This window comes from Conger conger, chromosome 7, assembly GCF_963514075.1.
Source record: "Conger conger chromosome 7, fConCon1.1, whole genome shotgun sequence".
Taxonomy (NCBI): Eukaryota; Metazoa; Chordata; class Actinopteri; order Anguilliformes; family Congridae; genus Conger; species Conger conger.
This window is the reverse complement of record NC_083766.1, coordinates 5,533,415-5,547,697: the sequence shown is the minus strand read 5'-3', so window position 1 is coordinate 5,547,697 and position 14,283 is coordinate 5,533,415. Positions and strand designations below refer to the sequence as shown.

General features: G+C 43.8%; 1 protein-coding gene across 1 annotated transcript in view; it reads right to left on the bottom strand.

Annotated features, from left to right (window-relative positions):
- Positions 1-14,283, bottom strand: part of LOC133132081 (cGMP-dependent 3',5'-cyclic phosphodiesterase-like) — a 75,670-nt gene that overhangs the window by 47,363 nt on the left and 14,024 nt on the right. The window contains exon 2 of the mRNA XM_061247225.1: positions 8,294-8,354. Within this exon, the coding sequence (XP_061103209.1) occupies positions 8,294-8,354 (61 nt within the window). The remainder of the gene's footprint in view (positions 1-8,293; positions 8,355-14,283) is intronic.

The window sequence follows — 14,283 nt, the reverse complement described above, 5'->3', positions numbered from 1 at the left end:
GACTTTGGAGGCATTTCATTGAACATGCCCAGTCTATAACACCCCCAACATCAATCCCTGATGGGGGGGGGGGGGTGTAATTGGTTCTTGGGAAGTGGTGTGCTTCTTCCAGTGATGCCTCTGAAGATCGGTGTGTGAAGTCTTTTGCAGAGAGTAGTCAATGACACATCCATGCCTGCCTCCTGTTTCTCATCTGTCAGACTGGTGTTTGGGGTTTTTTCTTCATCATGCCAAAAATAGTTCGGTCATCAACTGTAAAGGTCTTCCTTGACCTACCAGCCCCATTGCAATTACTGAGCTCACAGATGCTCTCTTTGTTGTGCCAAATAGTTTATTTTGGTGAGCCTATTTTTTGGCCTATGCCTCTGACTGCTTTTTCTCATCTTTCGGCCTGATAATGGCTTTCTTGACTGTCATTGGCACAGGTCTGATCCTCATACTGACAAACACCAATAACAGAGTCAATTAAAGGCCTAGAATCAAGACTACAGTAGATACTGTGCTGCCCGCACTACGGAAGTGATTGGACACACCCGGCCAATCAAAAACAGCCGAGAGAAGCCAACTGTCCAATTACTTCTGCTGTTTTCGTTTCATCGTTTCATTTCAAATCCAGTCTGCTGGAGTCAAAAATAACAGAAATTGTACCCACCGTCCAAATACTTTCGGACTGCAGTGTACAGTACAGTACACTGGTACTGCTCGGTCCCCCCGTTTGGGAGCCGCGCTCAATGTAGCAGAGACAGGCACACCAGGGGCATAATAACTTACGCTCTGTAACGAGGAAAGACTTTGTGTGTCTGTTAAATGTCTGAAATTAAGTACAGGCTTGTGTGCAATCGGCCGTGTTCACTTTATTGCCATCGTTCACCTTGATGATTTAGTGTGTTACTTAATGTGCTGCTCACTGTTCTTGATGTTCCATTACATGCACATTACATATCCCGCTATGATAAGAGAGCCTGCTAAATGAATACATAATAGACCACAGATGAAGTCATATCACACAAATCACACTTGCCTCGCAATGACTTTTGAAATGTGGTCGCAATAACACACGATGTGTGTTTCTCTCTGAATTCCTGCTGGTTTTGGTCATGCATGACAGATTCATGGAGAAAAGGGAGTGCAATTTCTAAACCTACATCTCTGCCTGTTAGTGAGCTCCAGGCACTTGGAGTACTTGGAGGTTGGAGATGTTGCTGGACGCAAAGACACAAGACCACCACATAATCCTATCCCTCATACAGTATAATGAAAATTTAACAAAAAAAAAAATAAACAGAAAGCCTGTAAAACTAAATAAGTGAATCTTCTCATGGCATCTTGGAAATCTGCAGTCTATTTATCGTCATGCTTTGAGCGCAAAGCTCAAATCATCAGACCCTACACCCCTGCCAGACCTCTTCGTTCAGCCTCCACAGGCCGCTTGGCACCTCCCCCTCTCCGAACCTCCACCTCACGCTCACGACTGCTGTCTGTTCTGGCTCCACGGTGGTGGAACGAACTCCCCGTTGAGGTCAGAACTGTAGAATCTCTCCCCACCTTCAAGCACAAGCTGAAGACACACCTCTTCAAGCAGCACCTCTCCCCATCCCTCCCTACCTCCCTGTGAACCTTAATTGTTGTCTCTGTGACTTGCTTTGTGCATCGGTATTTTTAGTTGGCTAGGTAAGCAGTGTTTGGATAATTAACTTTGGTCACTTTTGCTCTGTTTGTTTGTTTGTTCTCAAAAAAAAAAAAAAAAAAAATTGGCCCTCGTCCTTATCTTTGTTGTACAGGTAGCAGTTGAAATTGTACTTCCCTCTAGGGTCTTTCAGCAAACTTATCCCTGGTTATGGGTATGCACTTTGTTGTACGTCGCTCTGGATAAGAGCGTCTGCCAAATGCCAATAATGTAATGTAATGTAATGTAATGTAATGCAAAGATTGGGAAAGTTTAGCCACAGATAAGATCTGCAGTTCTGAGGAAGTCTGAGGGAATCATATGGGTGAGAGCAGAAGAGAGTGTTTTGGGATATCGAACATACAGAACACAGAGCGTGGACTGCTTCAAGCTTTTCTGAACAAAATGGCTAGGGGTTAGGGTCATGGCTCTATTAGCTGAACCTAGAAACCTAACGCAGATGCCATAACCTACTGTAGATGGGACCAGTAGCACAGGCCCTAAGGGACGCCAGAGGCCAGCGATTGGAGGTCAGAGGTTATATGTGTGACGCAATGGTGGGTAAAACCCTGGGAATCCTTTAGCCTCCTCTGCCTGAGCAATGCACACAACCCTGCTTCACAGCACCAGGCCAAACCTCAGCCTTTGTTGACATATTTTGAAATGGTAAACCTTCTTCTGAGAAGCCAGAGAGAAAAAGTCACTCATGAATCTGTGAGAATCCGTACGTCCGTGTCCAGTGAAATATCTGGAATTACGGAGTCACAGAAACGTAATTACTAACGTTATAGCGACCACGAAGAGGAGAGTAATCAAGAAGGATATGCCAAGGCATCACTGGACAAAATATGATCCCAGGAAAAATCCCTCCCTTTTCCTTTCCTGGAATAGTGTAGGGTGACACTGCCTGACACTCAAAGAAAATGACTTTCCTCTGATATATCCCCAAGTGTCAACTTCAATCACATTTCTCCACGAAGCCTGTCACCACACGTCTACTTGGATGCTGCAGTGACTTGCTGTATGAAAGAGAAAGGAATGGGCTTTTATTCATTTACTTACACAGTTCATATTAAGTGGAAATGGATCTCCAGACATGCATAAAAAATTCTGATACTGGAACAACTATTAGTTTCAGTTAAAATACAGAACTGCTTACAGTTTACTTGTGCAATACTAATGTCTTATTAGAGGCTACTGAAAGCTGTCTCCATCACATTAAGATGTCTCCTGGAAACACATTCAGTCAGAAATCAAATAGATTTTGAACAGATTTGTTTATACATGTTAACCTGTATAGGAGAGTGTTTGAATGTGGTCTGATTAACCATTCCGGAGACAGGGGTCCTCAAAGTTGACCCCTAGTGCCCCCTCACAACCCCCCCTCCCCCCAAAAAAAAAAAACATAACAATAACAATGTTATAGTTTAGACAGTTCTTGAACTGTCGTTGTATCCACTACTGTTTAAATAACAAAAGACTACTGAGTATACTTAAGGCTCATCATTTGCAGAGTTTATTTTTTAATTTAAAATCATGGAATTTTTCGGGTTTTATTTTTCATTTAAAAAATCTAAAAAATTTATAAACCAGTGAAAATCTGAATTACGCAAACAGCGTAATTCCGATGAAGTTTTAATTGCGACATCTGCCCTTATATCGCTACAAGCGTTTTCCATTGCAATAAATTGAATTAGATTTACTCTAATCCACCACTAGCAAACAAATTAGTCTAGCGCATCATATGTCGAATTAACTTTATTAGTGCAGTCGCAATAACAATCTGTTGTACACCAAGTCATAGCAACATGATTATTTCATGGAAAATGCCTATTGCCATAATAATGAAAAAGTCATTCTAATATAAAATATTAAGCAATTCTGTTTAGCCCCTTAAGCCACAGGACAAGAGTGAATGTATTCCCATTTAATCCTTTTTAACAGTAAAAGCAATAAAACTAATGGCTCTATTTCTATTTGTATAAACTGTTTTACGATACCATTGTTTTAGCAACAGTTCCTCATTTTATAACATGCACAGTGAAAAGACAAGCATGGGGAGACCTCAAATTTTATGCACTTTATAACTTCATAGACAACAGGAATCAGACTAAAATTGGACTATGGTCCAGAGAACCAAATCCATAATAGATTTTAATCCCAAAAACATTCCAAAGGTCAAGAAACATCAATAAAATAATCTAAAGTCCAGACGAAAATCAGTTTAATCCAAACTGTCTTTTTTTTTTTTCATCAGGGAATTTTGTGGGGGGAAATCAGTTAAAACCGGCAATGCTGATCATTGAGTATACTGAATGGTGGGTAAGTCGAACACATGACTCCTTAATGTTGAAGTGCACCTCAAAGAACTGATACACCCATTAAAGTAGTCCAGCTGAACCAGTCAAACCACATTCTAACACACTCACATACCACATACAGTATGTTAATATGCATATATAAAAATGTCAAATCTGAAAGGGTGAGGTCAGAGAGTGATTGATTTCTCATCGTATGCCCCAGGTGTATTTTCAGTTTCATGATTCTGAAAATGTGATGAACGTGAGAAATGGTCCAAGCCGGCAAAACCTGACTGATGTGGAACCTCACTCACGGGCATATTTTCAGTTCCAACTGTGAGGTGCCGGGTGTCGGGGTGTTGGGCTCTATGTTAGGTTTACGCTACATCCGTCTATAAAAAAACCAGGTTACACCACCCCTCCCCCCACCTCTCCCCCGATAAATTGCACCCATGACCGCACAGGCAAAATATACCTTCAGAACAAGAAATCCCACAGCAACATATTACTCCGCACAAGCACTGCACACGTTTCTTTCATGTTCTTTGTTAATTATCCACAGCAGGATTTTACATATTGTTATTACTTCATCCCAGAGTCACAGTGTCTGAATCCCCCCCCCCTGCAGTGCTGCGAAATTTCCCTGTGGACATGTTGTTCTCCGATGAGCCCACACTACCAACACCCTTGAAGAGCGATTGCCGCCTAGCCTGTGTACGGCCCTACCTAAATTTTCCACAGTGTCATCAGGGGGACGGGCACTTGCCCCAGGCAGCGAGTGACGAGGGCTGACTCTTAATTTACCACGTCTCACTACTAGACAGGCAGCACACCCGGGAGAACAGTGGCACAGGGTGGTGCCAGGTACCTGCAGGGCAAAATCTGTCACTTCTTGCCCCGTTTCCACAGCAATGAGCCACAGAACGTCCGGGACAAGGTTCTATGGACTGACGGGACTAGATTAACTAAGATTAACCAAAAGTGACGGAAAAGGCCAACGTGTGGAGAAAGAAGGGATCTGCTCATGATCCAAAACGTACAAGCTCATCCGTGAAGCACGGTGGAGGAAGTGTCATGGCTTGGGCTTGCATGGCTGCTTCTGGAGTGGGCTCACTAATCTTTATTGAACTCAAACATACTGGAACTCACTACAACAGCATTTCCCTGGACCTTCTCAGGGCTTAATGGTGTTTAAAGCCATGCTCTTCACCTTACTCATGCCTGTCAGCCAATACTACACTTTATACAAATCACACCTTTCCCGACTGCCGGCCCTCTTGCGATGTTACAAATACTAACGATAATAATATGCATTATTATTAACATTATCTTTATTATTATGTACTTTCAAACACAGGCTGAAGACTCATCTCTTCAGGCTGCACCTTTCCCTCCCTACCTCAACACCATGATTAGCCTTGGATGCCATAGACTATAATGGCACTTATATATAGTTATATATAGGCAGTGTTGTATTGTATTAGATATTGTAGTGTTGTACTCGGGGCATTCTAGCTGCCAACCGTGGTATGCTAGTTCGTAAGTCAATGTATTTTTCAAGGGTTCCAATTGTATCGGTGTGGTCACGCTAGGACTCGGAACCGTACTGTCCTCTAGGGTCCTCTCCATACTTGTTCCTGTGTTCGATCTGCACTTTGTTGTACGTTTGTTGCTCTTGATAAGAGCATCTGCTAAATGCTTTGTAATGTAATGTAACGTAACTTCTAGGTACATCCTTGCTCACTTAGATCCTCTGGCACTGGTTTGCTTGCTGTCCCACCCACCCACAATGGGAGCTGGCTCATTCAGTGCCATTGCCCCCAATCTTTGGAACACCTTACCCCAACACCTCTGCGAATAGACTGGTCTCTCCTCCTTCAAAGCCAAACTCAAGAGATACCTCTTCCTTCAGCACTACTATACTTGTACCCCCTTAACATTTTCCCTCCTTCAACTTTCATGTCTAGTCTTCTCCTGTTTCTGTAATTCCATTATTATTGTATTGCCTGTATACACTCACCAAGCACTTTACTAGGAACATTCTTACTTTTATTGCACTGCCTTTTCATGTGATTATCTAATCAGCTAATTCTGTGGCTGCAGTGCAATGCATATATCATGTAGATACGGGTTAGGAGCTTCAGTTAATATTCACATCAACCATCAGAATGGGGAAAAAATGACTTTGACTGTGGAATGATTGTTGGTAGCAGACAGGGTGGTTTAAGTATCTCAGAAACTGCTGATCTGATTTTCACACACAATAGTCTTTGGAGTTTGCATAGAATGATGTGAAAAACAAAAAACATCCAGTGAGCAGCAGTTCTCTGGGCAAAAACACGTTGTCAATGAGGGAGGTCAGAGGAGAAGGGCCAGACTGACAGCTGACAGGAAGGTGACAGCAACATCAGTGGTATGCAGAAGAGCATCTTACAATGCGTCAAACCTCTAAGTGGATAAATATCTAATAAAGTACTCACAGAGTGTATGTCAACATAGAAGACATAAATCATCTCTTCTGGAATTACCTTTGATGATTGCATATGAGTATATGAGTGTTGAAATTTATCATCCTATTTTCAACTAGTAGTACGTCACACAAGGATAACCACTCCCCTTATCCCTCCCCTATTACTCATGACCCACAGTTTGTGACGCTGGCCTACAGGAAAGTGGCGGCATGTCATAGCTAATTGACAGTGCTTATTAGCATGCCCAGACAGTTTCGGTGAACTTTTATAGTGGGAAATTTAGGCACATTTCAATGACTGAATAATAAAATAAATTATGCACAGTTTTTTTATTGTTGCCTAAAGGCAAGTGTCACATTCAACCACCATGTTACTCCTTTAAACCCTTTAGTGTGACAAATATGTGATAATAGAGGACATCAGGAAGGGGACAAATACTTTTTCAGGCCACAATACAAGAAGAGGACAAGCCAGGTCTGATACGAGCAGAAACATAAATAAGCACACACCTGGTGTGTAGGAGTGCTGCCCATGTACAAATAAAAGGAGACAACAGTGCATTCTAACTCTAGAGAAGTGTAAAAAGCAGGCGATGTTCCGACATCCATGCACTTAGCCAAATGCAGTGTGGGAGCAGCACTCCCTGGTCCTTTCACCTTTCCGATGAAAGGTCAGCGGGTTAGAAGGTTAGAATGTCATCAGTCCAGTCAAACAGGAGAGTTCAGTTTCAAACGTCATCAGGCATGTATATACGTACATAATCCAATCGGAATCCTTAGTACAGCAGACCAAACCCACTTCATCTGAGGAGTCTACTTCAAATGCACGTATTCATGGCACCATGCATTACATTACATTACATTACATTACATTATTGGCATTTGGCAGACGCTCTTATCCAGAGCGACGTACAGTTGATTAGACTAAGCAGGAGACAATCCTCCCCCGGAGCAATGCAGGGTTAAGGGCCTTGCTCAAGGGCCCAACGGCTGTGCGGATCTTATTGTGGCTACACCGGGGATTAGAACAACCGACCTTCCGGGTCCCAGTCATTTACCTTAACTACTACGCTACAGGCCGCCCACAGTTCCTCCTTCCACCGGTACTGTTACTGCGATAGATACGTGCAAATGGCAATCACACACTAGCACCTTTCAAAGCATAGTTATGCATATACACCGCTCACAAATACCATCCCCTTACCAGACAGGTTTATGTAACAAACATAAACACGAGTTCCTTCACAGACAGGTTTATATATATATAGTACACACACTCTGTCCCCTTTACAGCCAGTTTATATGCCACTCACACACAGCAGCACCACAACCGACATGTTTACACGCAGCACCAATCACAGGCCAGCTCCTTTACGAACAGGTTTATATGCCCCTCACAGACCCCAGCATCACAAACTACAGGTTTACATACAGTACCAATCACAGGCCAGCTCCTTTACAAACAGGTTTATATGCCACTCACACACAGCAGCACCACAACCGACAGGTTTATATACAGTACCAATCACAGGCCAGCTCCTTTACGAACGAGGTTTATATACCCCTCACGCTCACCAGTGCCCCTACGACAGGTTTGGGCCAATCACAAACACCAGCTCGTTCACAGGCTTTTCAATAAAGCAGCGGGCGGTGGGGAGGCGTGACATGATATGAAGGCGGCGTCCATGCACTCGTGAACACGCACACGAGTCCACACCTCCCACTGCCCGCGGAGCATCATGAGCGCAGGCAGGCAAAGAGGACAGATCACAGAAAGGAAACGAAGGGAGTGAGAGAGAGTGAGAGAGAGTGAGAGAGTGAGAGAGAGAGAGAGAGAGAGAGAGACGCCGGCCCTACCTGCACGGAGTCCGAGTGCGACCGCGGCTCCTCCGCCCTCAGGAACACCTGCTGCCCCCGTCTGAAAAGGTGAAGGAGTGAGATGAGAATCTGCTGCAGTATCAGAATCATGGTGGAGCCGCACTTCCCCTGCCGCCTGCCTCTCCCTCACACACTGCCTCTCGCTCCTCAGCGCCGACGGAATCTACACGCCGACATACGGGCACACATGCATTCCACGCGTCTCTCTTTTACCTTCTGTCACCTTACTTGTCCCTCCCCCCCTCCAGTCAATCCATTTTTTTGTCTCTCTCCTCCCCTTCTGCATTTCTCTCTCTCTCTCTCTCTCTCTTTCCCACTCTCTCATGTGTAAGTGTATGTGTGGTGTGGTGCGTGTGTGTGTGCTTTAGTGACTCATGCATGGCTCTGACAGTTCTCAGTGTTAGTTACTGTGCTGCTTGCACCTGCATCTGCCCATAACAATGAAGAATGCTTTCTGACAGACACGTCAGTGAGAAGAGGACAGGGAGGACAGTGGTAGACACTTCTTCTTTTTTTCACTCCCTCACTTTGCATCTCCCCCTCGCACCTCCTACTCCCACCACCCCCCCCCCCCCCTCTGTCTACCTCTCTCCCCCGTTAAATCTCACTCCTCGATCTACCTTCTTCATTTCTAGATAAGAATGTGTTTTCTAGCAAGTCGTGTGCCGCAGTATGCAGGGGAGCCATCTCTTGGACATACAGTCCCCGGTCCAAGTATTGGAACAGCGAGATCGATTCCTTTGTTTTTGGAAAACACTGAGTACATTTGGGGTTGAGATAAAGAGATGAAAACGAGTTCAGAATTTCAGCTTTTATTTTCGGGTTTTTACACCTAGATGTGATAAACTACTTAGAACATAGCACCTTCGGTATCAGACCACCCAATTTTTAGGCGAGCAACAGTATTGGAACAGAGAGTATTTAAGTAAATGAAAGTAAATAACACTAAATATTTGGCAGTATATCCCTTGCTGTAAAAACAGCAAACCCACTGACATTACTGTTGCATTCATCTTTTGTTATGCTTTTCCAGGCTTTTACTTTTACAGCCTCTTTCAGTTGTTGTTTGTTTCGGAGGGTTTTCCATTCAATCTCCTTTTCAGGAGGTAAAATTCATGCTGAATTGGGTTAAGGTCTGGTGATTGACCTGACCAGTCTAAAACAATCCACTTTTTCTCTGTAATGAAGTCCTTTCTTGTGTTGGCAGTGTGTTTTGTGTCATTGTCTTTGGACGCATTTCTCCGTAAATTGGCAGACTGAATGTTTTTTATAGACTTCTGAATTAATCCTGCTGCTACCATCATGAGTTACATCATCAATAAAGGTTAGTGAGCCCACTCCAGAAGCAGCCATGCAAGCCCAAGACATGACACGTCCTCCACCGTGCTTCACAGATTAGCTTGTATGTTTTGGATCATGAGCAGATCCCTTCGTTCCCCACACATTGGCCTTTCCATCACTTTGAGAGGTTACCCTTATTAATCTAGTCCCATCAGTCCATAAAACTTTGTCCCAGATGTTCTGTGGCTCATTACTGTGCTTCTTTGAAGTGTAATCTCGCCTTCTGATTTTTACTCCTGATGAGTGGTTCACATCTTGTGGTATTGCCTCTATATTGCTGCTCTCTAAGTCTTCTTTGAACAATTGATTGAGATCGCCCCTGCCCTGTGGAGATTGTTTGTGATGTCACTGACTGATGTTTTGGGGGTTTTCTTCACAGCTCTCACAATCTTTCTGTCAACAACTGCTGTTGTTTTCCTTGGTTGACCTGTTCGATATCTGTTGCTCAGTACATCAGCAGTTTCTTTCTTTTTCGGGACATTCCAAGTTGTTGCACAAGCTATCCCCAATGCACAGATTGATTTTCCCTCTTTTCTAAGCTTCAAAATGGCTTCAAAAGACAGCTCTCTGGTCTTCATGTTGGATTATAATACAAATGCAGTCTTCACAGGCAAAATCCAAGGCTAAAACCAAGAGTAGACATTCAGAACTGTTTAAACAATCAATCTAACAGGACACATCTGGGAAACAAGAAACACCCATCAGTCACATGTTCCAATACTGTTGCTCACCTAAAAATGTGGTGGTCCGATACAAAAGGTGATATGTTCAAAAGGTGAAGTTGTTTAACAAATCTCAATAAAAATACCAGGAAATAAAAGCTTAAATTCGGATCTGTCATCTCATATTCATCTTTTGACCACAAACTCAATTGTCCTCAGTGTATAGCAAAAACTAAGGAATTCAGCTTGCTGTTCAAATACTTTTGGAGGGGACTGTCTTCCAACAGTGATGATCAAAGTGGTGTATGGGTGATATTATCATTGAGTGACTGTGAATGTGCATTACTTCGTTTAATTGTTATTTTACTTTCGGACAAATAGGAATAAGTAAAATAAAAACGTACAAATCTGCATTACACAGTTCTGTCCATATGCAATGACATGCCTGGTTTCCATTTTTGGTTTTAGACACAATGTAAACACATGCAATCTAAAGATAGGCTTGAGGGAAAAACAATACCAAAATGTTTTACAGCCAATCCCTGCCTTCGCAATATGCTCTCCTGGCTCTAAGAACTTTGATCTAGAGCACGGCAGACAATTCCAGTCCTGGAGGGCTGGTGTGTATGCAGGTTTTTTGTTTCCACCAATTACTCTGGCTAAATTAGCTAATTGGCCGTATACACCAACACTAATGCACTCAAATTAGATCACAGTAAAACTATATCATACAGGGACACAAGAACAGTCCTTGACTGCCATTCATGCATTCATAAAGAAATGTAGCTAAAACGTCAGATGGCATAAATGTTAGAGAGCCAATTAAGTCATTAATGCCAGACGTTGGCATGAAAACCAGATACAGCCCTCGTTGCCCACCTCTGATCTAGAGTATACTGTTGTTTGGGCCACAAAATAAGTTTGAACTTTTTTGTGCATTGCTTGAATGAAGTGGACTGAATTACGGACAGAGACGCAGGCCTGGACAGGGACGTCTGTGACATGTCACCAGGCACTGTATGTGTCCGTTGTTATTACGACAACCGTGTTTTTGTCATTTAAAAAAGGCAGTACAGGGAACTGAGATGAAATTTGACTTTTTTCATTGATATGAATTTCTTATATTTGCAGTTTTATCATGAAATGGTTCTGTATCAACTTCCTACTGATAACAGCATGGACAATCAAGTCTGCTTCTCTCTCTCTCTCTCTCTCTGTCTCCCTTTCTTTCTCTCTCTATTCCTCCATAAATTACTGTGTCAACATAATATAAGTTATGTAACGAGATATCATTTAAAAGTTTCTAAATCTCAACATAATGCGTTTGGTTCCGTTTCCAAAAATTTACACTGTCATATATCTTCCTCTTGCTTTTTTTTTCCTCGAACATAAAATCAAACATCTCGTCTGGGTAAGTAGGAAAAAAAAGGCATATTTGCCCAAAATGTTGGTGTTTTCCTTTAAGGCGACACTACCGGACAACACAAGTGTCTCCCTTTCTGGCTCCGCCCCCTTCTATATAAATTTTCTATATTTTCTATATTTGTCTTTGTCAAACCCAGAGAGAGACGCCCTTCACGCAAACACAGCCTGTGTCATTTAGAGGGCTGCTGAGGGGATGGTGCCATTATCAAGCGGGTTGACTGAACTCACGCTGGACCGCTTTCCGGCAGGCCTGTAAATAAGCTCTCTGTGCTGACTCAGTGATCCAGGCCAGCAGTGGGGAATTGGGCCTCTCCACTTTCACCCATTAAACGGGGAAAACCCCCCCCCCCCCCGGGGCCCGACAGCTAGAGAAGCACAGGGAATCCACGGGGATGCTGACCTTACACAATAAAAGTGCTGTCTCGCTGCCCACAATTTAATCCCGAACTTTATATAGGAGTCCCAAACGTGCCGTGGGGTCCTGGGAAGTATGCAGCGTGCTTTTATGAGTAATGCGACACACAGTGGCTCTCATGCCCCGTCGTGACACACTGGTCCAAATGTGTTTGTCCGCACTGCGTCCCAGTCCACTCTCGCTTCTGGGAAAGTAATCGGACGCCCACACCTCATCTAGTTCCCACATCCGTGATTCAGATACAGTATGAATCAGATATATCCTGATTTATTCTATGATGAAAATTCAAAGATAGGGCTTCTGAAAGACGGCATCAGAACGCGGAACCCTTACCGGGCCACTCGAGTTTCTGTTCTCCCTTTTGCCAAAGCAACGTCAAGGAGCCGTACCGCTGGGACCTCTTACGGCACTGAAGCCGCCCGCCCGCACGCCAGAGATAATTCTACACCCCGCAGTCCACAGGGTGCTACAGAACGGAGTCTGCGCCGACTGGCGAGAGGCACATCTCTTCAGAAACAAAAATGGATAAGATTGAATGTCAACAAATACACAGCGCAATTTATTCTATTGATCCCTCCTATTCCCAGGGAGAGAGTCAGTCACACAAACCTAAATCATATCAGAAAACATCCCGCAAAACATCCACCCTTTAAGCTTAAGAGCCCCAATTTTTCTGTTGTTTTATTTTCTCCCAGTAGGAATGACTGATTTGGCTTGGCTCATCATTTTAACCTCTGACACTGTAGCTGAGCTGGGGTCTCCAGCGAAACAATGCCTGCTGCTTCTTCTCACCGGGCATTCAATACATTACATTACATTACAGTTATTTAGCTGACGCTTTTATCCAAAGCGACTTACAGCTAAAAAGACAAAGCAGGGGCTAATCCTCCCTGGAGCAATATGGGGTTAAGGGCCTTGCTCAAGGGCCAAACTGCTGCACTGGCTTATTGTGGCTACAGAACTTATCCTTGACCAGGGATGTCAAACTCCAGTCCTGGAGGGCCGCAGTGTCAAGGTATTTCCTTTCAATCCGCAGCCAATTAAGGCCTTGAGGACAAGGTGTGTGGACTCGTTGGCCAATGAAAGTACGGCTACATAAATACATCACCTGTAGCGTGCTGAAACACAGCGAAAGCAGCTGACACTCTGCCCCCTCCTCCAAGGACTGGAGTTGCGGCCCCACCCCTGCATTAGACTATAGGCTGCCCCATTCCATTGGCTGAGCTGACAACGAGCCGGAGAAGGAGTCTTTGCACGCAGCTTGTGCAGGCGAGCCGTGGGTACCACGCCGGTATGTGACAAGACTGCAGGCTGACGTCCTGTCCGTCACGGGCACTGCTGCAGCACGGCCTTGTGGGACCGCAGGACGTGGTGCCTGACAGGATAATGCACATTTCTAAAACCTCACTCACACCTTTTTTTGCACATTGCTTATTTTACATTACATTACATCAATGCCATTTGGCACAGACGCTCTTATCCAGAGCGGCTTGCAGTTGATTTTAGACTAAGCAGGAGACAATCCTCCCTTGGGTTATGGGGCCTTGCTCGAGGGCCCAACAGCTGTGCGGATCTTATGTTATGTACCTTAACCACTACTATGCTACAGGCCGCCCTATTTGGAGATATGGGAGATTCCTTCCCACATGACCTGTGTTAAAAAGGGGAAGGGCTTCGATGACACTCGTTCACGTCACTGTCCTGTGCTTCTCTCATTGTTCACGTGAAAATAAATATACTTCCGAGTTCTTATGCGCTCCCCATGGGTATATATATTGGTCCTGTGATCTCTAAATATGATATACCTTCACTAACAAATAACCTCACACTATCATGGCATGGCACTCAGCCAAAAGGCAGCTGAACCTGTCACTAACGAAATCACATTGCAAAGGAATAGCTGTATACCTGGATAATACAAACAAAAACAAACAATAACGTATTGCAGAGCAACGCACTACATGTCACACAATTCCATTATGTTTTTTCATGTCAGGTATTCATGATTGAAACAATGTACCTTGCAGTAATTATTCCAGAATGGCGAATAATTATTCCAGTTACAGAAGCACATAATATGAACATATGGAATGGAAGTATGGAAGCCTGTACTAAGAGACTAAATA